General features: G+C 51.3%; 1 protein-coding gene across 2 annotated transcripts in view; it reads right to left on the bottom strand.

Annotated features, from left to right (window-relative positions):
- TSPAN18 (tetraspanin 18) overlaps positions 1-14,000 on the bottom strand; it is a 166,376-nt gene that overhangs the window by 22,735 nt on the left and 129,641 nt on the right. The window contains exons 3-4 of one of the 2 annotated variants that reach the window (XM_011963275.1): positions 11,217-11,293; positions 2,431-2,503 (exon numbers count right to left, since the gene is read on the bottom strand). In XM_011963275.1, coding sequence (XP_011818665.1) covers positions 2,431-2,503; positions 11,217-11,236 — 93 coding nt within the window. In that variant the 5' untranslated portion in view covers positions 11,237-11,293. The remainder of the gene's footprint in view (positions 1-2,430; positions 2,504-11,216; positions 11,294-14,000) is intronic. The other variant, XM_011963276.1, reaches the window with a different exon arrangement.

Here is a 14,000-nt window from a genome sequence, read left to right as displayed (position 1 = left end):
CTAGAGAGAGAGCTGTGCCACTTATTAGCTGTGTGACCTTAGGCAAGTGTCATAACCTATCTGAGCCTTTTAGCTTCCTTGTGGTCAAAAGAAGACTCAAACACCCACAACCTAAGGCAGCACTAAGGAAGAAAGGATAGAAGGCCTTATCAGATTTCAATAAATATCTGTTCCATTTTTCTTTTCTTTACTTTTTTTGTTTTGAGACAGAGTCTTGCTCTGCTACCTAGGCTGGACTGCAGTGGTGGGATCATAGATCACTGCAGCCTTGACCTCCTGGGCCCGAGTCATCCTCCCACCTCAGCCTCCCAAGTCACTGGGACTACAGGCACGTGCCACCACACCTGGTTAATTTTTGTATTTTTCTGTAAAGATTGAGTTTTGCCATGTTGCCCAGGCTGGTCTCGAACTCCTGGGCTCAAGTGATCCTCCTGCCTCAGCCTCCCGAACTGTTGGGATTACGGGAGTGAGCCACTGTGCCCAGCCTATTCCATTTTTCTTGGGCACAGATACGTTTTAGAAGCAGACCTGTTGTGGGACGAACCAAAGTTTGGTACCAGGGGATTTGCAGGCTGTAAAGTATTTGAAATCTCTTTGTGTGGTGGGAGGACCGGAGGCCCAAGAGGCCTGTGTGAGGGTTGACAGCTGGGCGACAGGAAAACTGCTGGGCTTTGGCTTGGCTGAGCAGGACTGCAAGCTGAAGAGAGCTGATGGCTTTGGGCAAGGGGCGTTTGTAGGTACCCTTAGGGCAGCAGTCCAGTGGAGACGCCTGAAGGACTCAGCAGGGGAAAGAGAAGGAAAGACCTAACAAGCATGGCCAGTGACAGGGTTTCCATTTTTGCCATCTGCTGTGCAGTGTCTCTCTTTTTTTTTTTTTTTTTTTTTCTGAGACAGAGTCTCACTCTGTCACCTAGGCTGGAGTGCAGTGGTGTGATCTCGGCTTACCGCAAACTCCGCCTCCCGTGTACAAACGATTCTTCTGCCTCAGCCTCCCAAGTAGCTGGGATTACAGGTACCCGCCACCACGCATGGCTAATTTTTGTATTTTTAGTAGAGATGGGGTTTCACCGTGTTGGCCAGGCTGGTCTCGAACTCCTGACCTCAGGTGATCCACTCGCCTCTGCCTCCCAAAGTGCTGGGATTACAGGCATGAGCCACTGTGCCCAGCCTGTGTCTCTCTCGTTGGTCTCCCACACAACCTCTAGGAAAATCTGTGTCTCCTTATTGCTGCTGGAGATTTGGGGATTCAGCAACTGTATGCTAAACACTTCAAGGAGGGCCCAGCTCCATTTCAGGTGGGAACGCTGGGGCTGGAGGAAGGATGAGCTGGCTCAGGGTCACCCGGCTTGGAAGGTGGTGACCTTGGGTCTAGAATTCAAATCTGCAAGGCTTGAGGCTTTTTAGGATGATAAGGTAGGGAACAGAAACTAAGGGAGTTGCTGAAATGTATATTTTTTTAAAAGACACAAAGATATAGAGATAGAGATAGAGAGGGAAAGATAGACACTGAGAGAGACAGATGGTTACTCCTGGCCTGAAAGAGGACCCCTCTTTCAAGAGCCTGCCCTGAAGGACATGAGTGCAGGTTTATTCACCCAGGTCTTGGCTGTACTAAGATCAAAGGCGGAGAGGGCTGGATGAGGAAAGCCTGTGGGGGTCCAAGAAGGCAGGGTCACAGCTCTACTCCTGGGAGGGGCCATGAGTCTGAGCAGAGCCTTCGGTGGGCCACCAGCAGGTGGGTGGGTCACCTGAATGTCCGGGCCTCTGTCCCTTCATATACAGAATCCGTAGGTTGGATGGAAATGGAGCTAAGCTATTGAGGACTGACCACATCCAGGGTACTTTGTAAACTAATCTTGCTTAATTTTCAAAAAGCCTGTTGAGGAAGGTCATTAAGAAATGAAGATACTGAGGCTCAGAGAGGTGAAATGTGTCTCAAATCACAAGCTGCTAAGAAGCAGCAGTGGAATTTGAATGCAGGTCTTCCAGTCCCAGAGAGGTTTCTGATGATATCTGGCGGCTACATGGACTCAGCCCCTCCAGCTCTGATGTCCATCAACTGCTCGGGGAGATAAGGTTGGGTGGGGCTCCCTCTTGTTGCCTTCTGATCACTCCCATCCCCTCCTTTCCCACTCCTCACAAGGGGTCAGATCCCAAGACAGTGGCCGGACCGAGGTCCCCTCCACCCTTTTGAGAGGGGCTGACCCACCCCAGAGCCTGTGTAAAATGTTTCTCCTAAGAAGGTGGGCTCTTCAGAGTGGGATGGGCACTGCTGGGGGCCCCCTTCCATGAAAGCCTGGCTGGCAGGTACCCCTGCCTCTAGCACCGGCCCCTGTGCTCACCCCAGGGACTCGGCCCCATATGACTATATCAAAGCAGCAGCCAGTTCTGCCCACCCAGCAGAGGCCTGGGAAGACCCAGGATACTTACAAATATGAAGAAATTGAAAACAAACATCAGGTACTTCATGCAGCTCAAACAATCGCCTTCCATGGTGCTCCACCTAAAAACACAAGCCACCTCAGTCCTCCTGATGGGGGACCCCACCCAGGAAGAACTCCAGCCCCTCCCCAGGGCGGTCCCCGCAGCCAGCCCCACCTGTGCAAAGGCTGGAAGAAGATGGAGGCCAATCATAGAGATGAGAATGCTGGAGCCAGCCTGCCTGGGTTTCAGCCCTGGCTCCAGCTTTCATTTGCTGTGTGACCTTGGACAAATTACTCCACCTCTCTGGATCTTGCTCTCTCCAACTTTAAAGTGGAGATTAAGAACAGAACCTTCCTCCTAGCAGTGTTGTGAAGATGAACTGAAATCCCACAGTAACATGCTTAGCACATGGTCGGACACGTGGTAAGTGCCCAGCAGTCCCGCTTCACGCTGTTGCTCTACTGCAGGTGTGAGCTGGCCATTTCATAGATGAGAAAACCAAGGCCCAGAGCCTGGAGGGACTTGCCAAGGTCCCATAGCCAGGACCGGAAGCCAGGCCTGACAAACTTCCTACCATCCCACATACCCTCCAGCCACAGAACAGACCAGGGCGGTTGCTTGGTGCCAGTGTTTTAGGGAAAAGGAGAGCAGCCTACCTGGGAGTCTAAAACCTACTTCTGGGGCCAAAGCCTTCCTGAGCCTTGGCTACGTCTACTCTGAGACCTCCAGCATCCCACCTCCCCGGGAGCCTTTCCTGTCTTCACCTAAAAGTATACCCGTGGCAGCAAAGTCACTGAACACAATTCCATTCAGCCAACACTGATTGAGCATCTGCTGCTTGCCAGGCACAGCCGGGGCTGCACTGAGATGCAAACGTCCCCCATCCCCCAGGGGAAGCTGACAGCATCTGCTCCCATGAGTCAGACTTCAAGGTGCACAAGACATGTTTACATTCCATATTCGTTATTTTCACATTTTCTTCATAACGGCTCTGAGGAGAGACTCAGGGCAGGGATTAGAGATCCATGCAACAGGTGGGAAAACCGAGACTCAGAATGAAAACGACATGTCCAATGTCCCACAGCTAGTAAGGGGCAGGGCCAGAACTCAAGCCAGTCCTGGGCTGCTGGCACTGCACGTGCTTCCAGCAGGGGGTTTGTACCTCCATGACAGGACTCGGTGCAAAGTGTTCTGGGAGTATGTGTCGGGGTGTGGATGGATGTCGGGGAGATGGTGTCTGATTACTTTCTACAGCTCCCACTTCCTCCCACAGGACATGGCTGGACTCTATCTTCTTCCTCCACAAAATAAGGTTGCTAAGTCTGACTTAAAGGGTTTCTGGGAGGCTTGTTATTATTAATAATAGTAAAATGTGTATCAAAACATCACATTGGACTCCATAAACATATACAATTATTATTTGTCAATTTAAAATGAATTTGGGAAAACAGTAATAATTGTAGCCACCGTTTGGGGGTCCAACACTGTGCCTAGCGCTTTGCACATATTATCTCGTTTAATCCTTACAACCACCAAGGAGGTATGTACTCTGATGACCACACGTCCTTCCATCAGCCCAGCCCTCAGAAGGGTTAAGGGATTTGTCCAAGGCCACACAGCTTGTAGGAAGCAGTGACAAGACCCATGGCACATAATGGGCCTCAGCAACTCTGTCCCCCCCACCATCCCAAACCACAATCCAACACTCTCCTCAGCAGCCAGACCAGCACCCTCAAATCATAAGGAACAGATGGAGCAGAGCGGTGCCTGCCTCTCATCTTACCCGCCTGGCCACTCCACCCCTCTCCTAATCAGTGATGACAGCACCACCCCAGGCTGTGTTTTGGTCAGAGCTAGAGGTGTTTGTTTGTTTGTTTGTTTTTAAGTGCATTTGAATCCATGGAGAGAGGAGCACAGACAGAGCCAGCTGGTGGGGAGTGGACACGGGAAAGGTTCCTGGTCTCAGGGGTGGTGCCTCGCATCCCTCCTCTCATTGTTTCTGCCAAGGTGCCAGGTGTCTGTCCACCAGCTGAGCTTGGCCAGGCAGACATGGCTAAGGCGCCTGGAGCCCATGAGGAAGGTCTGACAGGCACATCGGCTTTGGATTTGGCACTGGCCCTGGGGCCGGAGGGCTCTCCTCCCTAAAGGGACACCCCTCCTTGTTGCTCTACTGGTCCTTATTGCAACTTGGAAAAATGCTGAGCAGGGGAGGCACAAGTGGGGCCACTCAGCATCAAAGCCAGGAAGGGAAGACACTCAGAGCCCACCTGGGACATCCTCTTTCTTATTTTACTAGGAGGGGGAAACTGAGGCACCAAATTACCTGCTGAGGAACGCAAGGGAAAATCATGTGGTGAACCTGACCCAGGGACTCCAGGCTCCAAGCCTTTGTCCTTCTAATAGCGCCCCAAGGGTCTCTCTTAAATTGTGTTGGGGGAAGGGGAAATCAGGGTTTTCCTGAGGTCATCCACCCAAGTCTCCACCCCTATAAATAATACTATTTATTGAGCATTTACTATGTGCCGGCTCCGTCCTAATACTTAACATTTACTAACTCATAACAACCCATGAGATTAGTATTCTTATTCTTATTTTCCAGAGGTGGAAACTGAGACAGACAGAGGCGAGGTGACTTGTCTGAGGTCATAGCTAGTGAGTGGTGAAGCCAAGATTGGAACCCAGGCAGTCCAGCTTGGAAGGACAAAGGATGGTGTGTGTGTGATGGTGGGGTGGGAGATTTGTCTTTACTTCAGTGAGCGTGGCCTGAATTCATGACATGCCATCTGCCTTCAGAAGTAAAATCAGATGACACCATCCTCTCTATCACAGGGGTCTCTGAAACATCTCCAGTCTCAGCCCTGCTCCTGGCTTTCTCTCTCATCCAGACATGGCTGCAGCCTCTGGGCTGGGACTGGCCTCCCTACCTCCCCTTCACTCCAGTGCTTCCCTGCTGCCCAAAGGATATTTCCACAAAGTACATGTCACCACAGCCTTCTCTTGCTGGAACCCAACCTCTATAGGAGACCAAGCTGCCTCCTGCAGACCACAGGACATCCAAGACTCCCCATGGCCACCTCTTGTTATTTCTGCCCTGACTTTCCTATCACCACCATCAAAGGAGAGTCCCCCAGAGGTATCTCCCTGAGGCTTACTTGGTGCCTCTGCTCATGCTGATCCCTTCTGTTTGGATTGCCTTTCCACCTACGCCAGTCCCACTTAATTCCTATTCATCCTTTAAGACTCATCACAGGCATCACCTCCTCCAGGAAGCCTTCCCTGATTCCCCTCTCCTGTCCCCATCGAGCCAAGTTCAGTGCCTTCCCCTAATATAATATCCCATGGCCTCTGCTGACATCCACCACTGCCCCCACCAAAATATATACGATAACATCAATCAGCCAGTGTTCCTGGTGAATCCCAGAGGAGCAGAATCGTGGCTGTGCCCTCCTGGGACACAGTAGGGTTGCACTTGGTTTGGAATGAGTAAAACTCCTCCACATAGGGAGTGTTAATTCAGCAGGGTGTGCAGGAAGCCTGGTGCTGGGTTAAGGCATGCTTCCAGTCATTTGTATCCCCCTCACCTCCAACAGCTAGAAAGTGGAGCAACAAGGATTCAAACCCACAGCCGTGCTCTCCTGTCCTCCCTCTCCTCTCTGTTGTACCCTCTCCTGGGTGAGGACAGCCCAGGACGGGGCCCTCCTAATGCCCTGCTTGCTCACTCTTCTCTCCAGATCTTCCTGAGGCCTGAAAGCCCAGAGCTGCCTGGGATGGCAGGCACCAGGACAACCTATCCCTTCCCTTTCTCCAGGCCCTGCCCTCCCAGAGGGCAGTGGGCAGGGCTGAGATTCAGTGGGACCCATAGGGATCGCTGTCCTGCTGTCTGGCCAGGATGTCTTCCGGTTGGTTCATGCCAGTGCATAGTGGTTGTTAAGCATCTCAACCACCATCCCTGACTGTGGTCACCAAGCCCAGGCTCCCTTCCTGCAGAACAGTCCCCCAGGATACCATTTCCAGGCCAGCTTGCCAACCACATCCCTGATTTCTAGAAGGAACATCTAACCTGCATCTAACCAGCATGGTCCTAAGCATGGGCTCTGAAGTCAGACACACCTGGGTTTGAATCCCAGCCCATCACCTTTTCTACCTCTGCGTCTTTGGGCAAGTGACTTAGCCTCTTGGAACCTCAGTTTCTTCACCTATAAAAATGTCCAATGTAAAGCCTTCCCGCTGTACCTGCACAGAGCAGGTGGACAGCTCTTACCATGTCCACACCTAACTCTGCCTTCATAGGTTACTCACAGGCCTGCTGTTCCCTGTTAGATCAGAAACCCAGGACAATGCCTCACACCCCAGAGCCTTTCTATTCTGACCCATTTCTCTTTTCAGCTCTTGGCTGATTTCAGCTCCATGCATCTTCAGATACCTGTGCCCTTTGGAAAGGGAAAAGAGGATAGGAAAGAACATTTATTGAACACTGACTCATGGTTAGTCACGTGCCAGCTCCACAGAACTGACTGCCTTTAATCTCTCCACAAGCCCCTAAAGCAGGATGTACTATGCCCATTTTACAGATGAGGACACTGAGGCTCAGAGAAGTCAAGTAACCTGCCCAGTATCACACAGCTTGTATGCACAGACTGGGCTACAAAACCACCACTCACCCAACTCCAGATCCTGTGCCTCTCTACCTGATCCAGGAGCAGATGTTCAAGCAGAGAACTGGACACAAGGAGCACTGGCCTAGGAGTCTGGAGCCCAGGCTCCTGCTCTGTAAGTCACTGCTGTGTGACCTTGGGCAAATCACTTTCTCTCTCTGGCCTCAGGTCTTCATGTGTCAAATGGCAGAGCAGGAATCTGACGGTCTGACCATTTCCTCTATCAGGCCCTAACTTGGATGAACGGGCCTTTGGAGGCAGAGAAGCCACAACAGCGAGAGGCTGAGTACTCCTGTGCGGGAGGCCAGGCGCTGCCGTCCCTCCCTCTGCCCACCCAGGCAGAGCTTCTCTCCAGGGTAGGATCCAGCTTCAGCTGGCTCTGGCTCTTTAGCAATTAAGGGGTGTAATAAATACAGCAGCTCATAAACGGACTACCTGTATTTATTGTGTGCCACATTCATTGCAGAGTACATCTCATGGCCCGGGCTTGTGGAGTGCTGGGCTCCCAGACAAATGCAATCAAAGGAGATGTGTCTCCTGGGAAGAGCCTCCCACCACCTCAAAGGTGAGTTAGGTAGGAAAATAGACAATGTGAGCCCAGGGGCCGGTGGAGAATACGGATGCCTGGGTTCCAGTTTCAGAGCAGGGTGGATGAGTAAAAAGATACTTTGGTACCCAACAGGGGATTGTGTCCCAGCTCTGCCAGGCTTAGCTGGTGGGGCAAGTTACTGAACTGCACAAAACTGAATTCCTTCTCTGTAAAGGCAGGATAAAAATAATGCCTTCCCCGGCCAGGTACGGTGGCTCACGCCTGTAATCCCAGCAACTTGGGAGGCTGAGGCAGGAGAATTGCTTGAAACCCAGGAGGTAGAGGTGGCAGTGAGCCGAGATCACGCCATTGCACTCCAGCCTGGGCAACAAGAGTGAAACTCCATCTCAAAAAAAAAAAAAAAGCCTTCCTCATGATGCATGGAAAATACTGAGCACAGGGCTTGGCGCATGGTAGCTAATAATAGTAACCACTGGCATACACTGAGTTCTTACTATGTGCCAGGGAGCACACACAATTTCATTGAATCCTTGTAAAACTCTGGGAAATAGGTAATGTCATTCTATTTTTCAGAGGAGGGAACTGAGGCTCGGAGAAGTGGAATCACTTGTCTCTCTTTTTTTTTTTTTTTTTTTTTTGAGACGGAGTCTTGCTCTGTCGCCTGGGCTGGAGTGCAGTGGCCGGATCTCAGCTCACTGCAAGCTCCGCCTCCCGGGTTTACGCCATTCTCCTGCCTCACCCCCCCCCAAGTAGCTGGGACTACAGGCACCAGCCACCTCGCCCGGCTAGCTTTTTGTATTTTTTAGTAGAGACGGGGTTTCACCGTGTTAGCCAGGATGGTCTCGAACTCCTGACCTCGTGATCCGCCCGTCTTCGGCCTCCCAAAGTGCTGGGATTACAGGCTTCAGCCACTGCGCCCGGCCGGAATCGCTTGTCTAAGGTCACACAGCACAGAAGTGCCTGAGCCAGAAATTGAACCCACGTCTATCTTAATCTGGGGCCACAACTCTTAATCATCATTCTCAATGAATGCTAATTCCCTTGCCCCATTCATCCATCCTCCTCCAAAGTGCAGACCTGTCTTCACACCACCTATGCCATTTTATCTCCCATTATTCTCCAGCAGGGACAGCCTCCTGGGCCGTCACTCACTGCCCTCACTGCCAGGCTGAAGCCTAGAGACCAGGGCTCGCCTGCTCCATCCCCTATAGAGACCTTCTGAATGTGGGGACACACCTCCATGGCCAATTGGTCAGACTATAACGACATACACACGGGACCTCCAATCTCTGCCTGGCTCTTAGCTCCACCCATCCATGGATGACTTCTAGAAGTCAACTTCACTGCACAGTTTCCTAATTGACTTCTAAAGGGAGGGGAACCAATGGAGAATCTCTGGAGGGTGGGGTGAAAAGAAAATTGAGACTATGAGGTCCAAGAGCTTTGTTACTGCTCAAAAAAGAGGCACTTAGGAAGGAGATGGCGGGCCTGTCTGCTGTGGGACATGATGTCCTCTCTGGGGCCAGTGGTGGGAGGCCCATCGAAGTCTCCCTATTTCCCTGAGCTGAGGGGGCCCTGGAGGGAGAGTAGCAGTGTGGGTGGGGCCTGTAGGGTCAGGTGGGACCTGGCCTATCACTTCCTTGCCTCATGACTGTGGATGAACTACATAACCTCTCCAGGTCTTTGCTCTCATGCCTGCAAAATGGGGACAGGAATGCTGACTTCTTCTAGAAATTGTGCTAACTGAGCATGAAATGGTATCATAGAGGTACAGTCCTTCAGGCAGCGCTTGACACATGGTGGCTCCTTCCCGGCTCTGGGCTCTGTTCCTCCCTCCTGCCCTGCCACAAGGTAGCTCCTCCCAGCTGCTGTCCTAGATACAGGCACATCAGTTTCAGCCTCAGGAGAGGGGAGGACTCTGGGGTGGAGGATTTTGAAGAAGGGAGAGTGATTGTGTTCAGTGGTGCTCAAACTGGGTTCCCTGAGACTAGCAACATCCTAAAGTTATTTTCAATATTTCAAATAACATCTCAGACATCAACCTCTCACCATGGGCTGGCTCAAGGGGCAAGTGTGTTGGGTTTTGGAGCAATTAAACCACCCCCAGGTGACGACCTTGTTTCTTGGGGTTGTTCAGAATCTCTAGACACCAGGTCTATATGACTTTGCAGAACAAAAATGAACATCCTATTTGGTGTATAAAATTCTTTAAATTCTGGGGCTCAGAGGGATGAAATGCAGGAGTCAGCATCACAGGCAAGCTTGACTTGGGAATTCCACTCCCTGCATGCACTCGGAAAGCACTGGAGAGCAGTTTCGTGCTGTGATCCCCTGTCCTTTCACGTGGTGTCTGCCTCAGGATCTGCTCTGTGGATCCTATGGTCTGAAGGCTCATGTGCCTGTCACAGCAACCCTCATCTGGCCATGGGAAAGTCCTGTGCTTACAGATGGGTGTCTAATACAACATGACCCTCAGATGCAGCCAACTGTTTCGTGTATAACAAAACAAGGCATTTAAGGATGCTATGGTTTGAATGTGTGTCCCCTCTGAAAGTCATGTTGAAACTTAACACTCAATGTAATACGATGAAGAGGTGGGGCCTTTAAGAGGTGATCAGATCGCAAGGGCTCTGCCCTCATGACCGGATCAATCCACTCATGGATTAATGGGTTGCCACGGGAGTGGGTTGGTTATCCTGAGAGTGGGTCTGTTATAAAAGCCACTTTGGCATGCTCAGCCCCCTCGCCATGTGATGCCCTGCACCACCTTGGAACTCTGCAGAGTCCCCCGGCAGCAAGATGAACTTCATCAGGTGCAGGTGCCTGACCTTGGACTTCCCAGCCTCCAGAACTGTAAGAAACAAATGCCTTGTCTTTATAAATTATCCAGTCTCCAGTATTCAGTTATAGCAATAGAAAACATACTAAGACAAAGGGTTTCAAGGGAACTTCAGGTAAACTTCTGACACTACTGTTTGTGTAAGTGCTGCCTTAGATCCAGTTCTTGTGTAACTTACATCACCAGCATATCAATAAAAGAAGTTCTTAATCGTCAAAGATTGGGAAGCACGATCTAGCCCAATACCCTCATTTTGGAAATGAGAAAACTGAGGCTGAGAGAGGGAAAAGGAGCTTGGCCAAGTTCTAAAACCAATTAATTAGTCATGGATATGAGCTTGGAAGCCCAGCCCCGTGCCCTGTGGATACACCACATACTCTATGTGCTCCTTATTTATTTTGGGAGCATGCATCTGCCTTTATTAGAATGCATGTTTCATAAAGGCAAGGACTTGTTTTGTTCACTGGCTTATTTCTAGTGTCTGGAGCAGTGCCTGGCACATAGTGGATTCTCAGTTATATATCTGGATGAATAAATGAATGAATGTATAGTAGAAAAAGAGCAAAAAGAGACAGTGGAGTCAGCAAATCAGAGAAATACACAAAGCCAAGTCAGAAAGAGAGGGAAAGACGGAAGGAGACAGAGAGACAGACGGGCAGATTGGAAAGGATCAGACTGGAGATGGAACAGTGTCAGGTGATGGGGCAGAGGTACGCTGAGAAAGGAGAGGCAATTGCCAATGTGTCACCTGGGCAGTTCTTCGGGCATCAGCAGGACAGAATCTCCCGTCAGCAAGGCTTGTGTATATTTCTTTTATCGGCCCAGCTTGTCCAATAAGAGAAAATATTCAATTACTACAGGAAGTCAATAAGGAGCAGCCCCATGAAAGAAGCTGCTTATGAAAACCCACCCTCCAGATACACACACTTGGGGCAAGTGTCCTGCTAATCTGGGCCCATTAGAGCTCATGAAAAGCTCTCAGCACCTGGGGCCACTCCAGTGGGGGAGCGGCCTTCTGCCCAGATGGCAGCTCCTGGGTGCCTCTGCAGGTGCTGCCTTGGAAGGCACATCTTTAAGAGACTTGCAGATTCTAGCATGGGCGTATGCTGACACGGCTGCATGAGGCTGATGGCCTGGGAGAAGATGATGGGTATGAGTAACCTGCATCCCCGGCTGCCACCCAGGCATCCACAACAATACCTCAGCAGAGAGAGTGCCAGCAGGGCCCTGTTCATCAACTTCCTCCCCCAAAACCCAGACTCCCAAGAGAGAGAGATTTGATGCTGGAAAGTGTTTCTTGGCTTTGCATAAGGATTTGCGAGAAGGTTCCTTCAGAGGGCCAGCTCCCAGCAGTGGAAATGAGGGTTCGATTTCAGAAGTCAAACAGACCCATATGGAGACTCCTGTTCTATCACTCCTGCGGGGAATTCCACAGCCAACTCCTGCTCAAACCTTGGGTTAGAGGACGGTCCCAGGAAGACCTGGGACCTGGGGAAGCCTGGGCTGTGGGGGTATTCCTAGGGAAGGAAAGGGGAGATATCCACACCTATTTAAAATCCCTCCCATTCAAGTACAAGCCTGCCTGGGGTCAGTGAAGGGGTGGTGGGTGAAAGATTCCTCCCCATTTACCCATCCCTTCCTTCCTCCCTCAACCCACCCACTCACCCACCTACCATCCACTCAGTAGACATACACTGAGTTGCTACTATGTGCCAGGGGCTGTGCCAGGGAGTGCAAGGTGCAAATAAGCATGGACACGTAGGTGAGTGGTGGTGGTGGTGGTGGTAGCTTGGAGGAGACAAGGAGGCAGATAACAGCAGTGCTGGGGAGCCCACAGCGGGGAGGACTGACTCCACCGGCATAACTCTGGACACAGGGGAGAGGAATCGTGGGGAAGGGGATGGCGAAGGTTAGTCTTGGGGGAATGCAGAGGTAGAGGTGGGAAGATGGAAAGGCAGGAGAAGGGGCCTCCCTCCTGAGACATGGCCACAGCCCCGGGAGCTGGCACCCCTATTTGGCCTAAACATACATATGTGACAGGCCCTTCAACTGCCTGTCCCATCTGTGTGCACCAGCTCCAGGCACTCCGTGCACTTGGGGTACAGTGCTGACACACGTGAGCTCATGAAATGCTCAGAACAACCCTATGAAGTAGGTATCACCCCATCATCCCCGCACTACAATGGGGAAACTGAGTCCAATGGGAAAAGAGAGATAATTGACTTGTCCAACATCACACTGTTGGTAAGTGATAGGGCTGGAATCCAAACTCAGGGGTCAGAGTCAAAAGTGGCTTTTATAGAAAGTGCTTTCTCTTCCTATGTGATCACAACGAATCCTCACAACAGCCCGCGAGGCAGGCTACCGCAGGTTCACTGGGGTCAGTGAAGGGGTGGTGGGTGAAAGACTCCTTCCCATTTACCCATCCCTCCCCTCCTCCCTCAATCCACCCACTCACCCATCTACCATCCACTGAGTAGACGTACATTGGCACGTACTATGTGCTAGGGGCAGTGCCAGGGAGCGCAAGGTGCAAACAAGCATGGGCACACAGGTGAGTGGTTTTTACAGAAGGAAACTGAGACTTGGAGATATCAGTGACAAGGCCGAGCAACCTCGGGAGATTTCAAGCTGTTTCCAGCTTTGTAGCTCAGGGCCTGCACCCCATGCCCATCCCCAGGGCTCAGGGAAGCAAGGACGGGGCGATGGTTTCATCCTGCTTCTCTTCTTCTCCTGCTCCATCCCAGTCCTGGTGCCCTATATCACCACGCCTTACCTCATCTCCCTCTGGACATCGAGGCTGAGGTGAGCAGCATGGGTGACAGAGGCCAACCCAGAGACAAGGAGGAGGTGCTGAACTCCGGGGGTATGTCTGGCAGTTGCCTGCCTCCTCCCCACCAGGGAGCTCCAGCCCCTTTGAATGCTGTCCCCTGGCCGGGAATGGGCTCGCCCCTTGTGGTGTCCCAACTTTCCTGAACTAACCTCATTTCCCTTTTTTTCTTTGTCCTCCGTGAGCCCCTGTCCCACTGACTGGCTCATTTGTCCTGAAAGCGGACAGCCCAGTGACACCATGCTCACCCCATCACTGATGCTTCTGCAGAGGCTGGGTTGGTTTCTGCCTTGGCCAGCTCCCTGGAGACCCCGGGAAAGTCACCCCCCTCTCGAAGGTGCTAGGTTCTCCTCGGAAAACTGTGATGATGAATTTGGAAGCCAAAGGTGGTTGTAAGAATTCACAGTACTATGGGACCTATTATGATGAACAGCATCAGATATTGGAAATAAGTGGATGCCCAGCCCACATTCGCCAGTTATGAATGGAGCAGGGTGTGGGGGACAGCCATGGACACATGGCTTGGGTAGCATGGATACGAACATCTTTCCCCTAAACAGACCCAAATTCAAATGAATTGCCACAATTTTGTGATAACTGAGCCCAATAACTACTAGGTTTGAGGGTTTACCATGTACCAGATGCGCTATACCTTTCTCCTACCTGTCCTCTTATTTAATCCTTACCTGGGAGGTAGGTACT

The sequence above is a fragment of the Colobus angolensis genome, unplaced genomic scaffold (assembly GCF_000951035.1).
Source record: "Colobus angolensis palliatus isolate OR3802 unplaced genomic scaffold, Cang.pa_1.0 Scaffold61, whole genome shotgun sequence".
In the NCBI taxonomy this organism is placed as follows: Eukaryota; Metazoa; Chordata; class Mammalia; order Primates; family Cercopithecidae; genus Colobus; species Colobus angolensis.
Note: the sequence above shows the minus strand (reverse complement) of the source record. Positions and strands in the feature narration are given on the sequence as shown.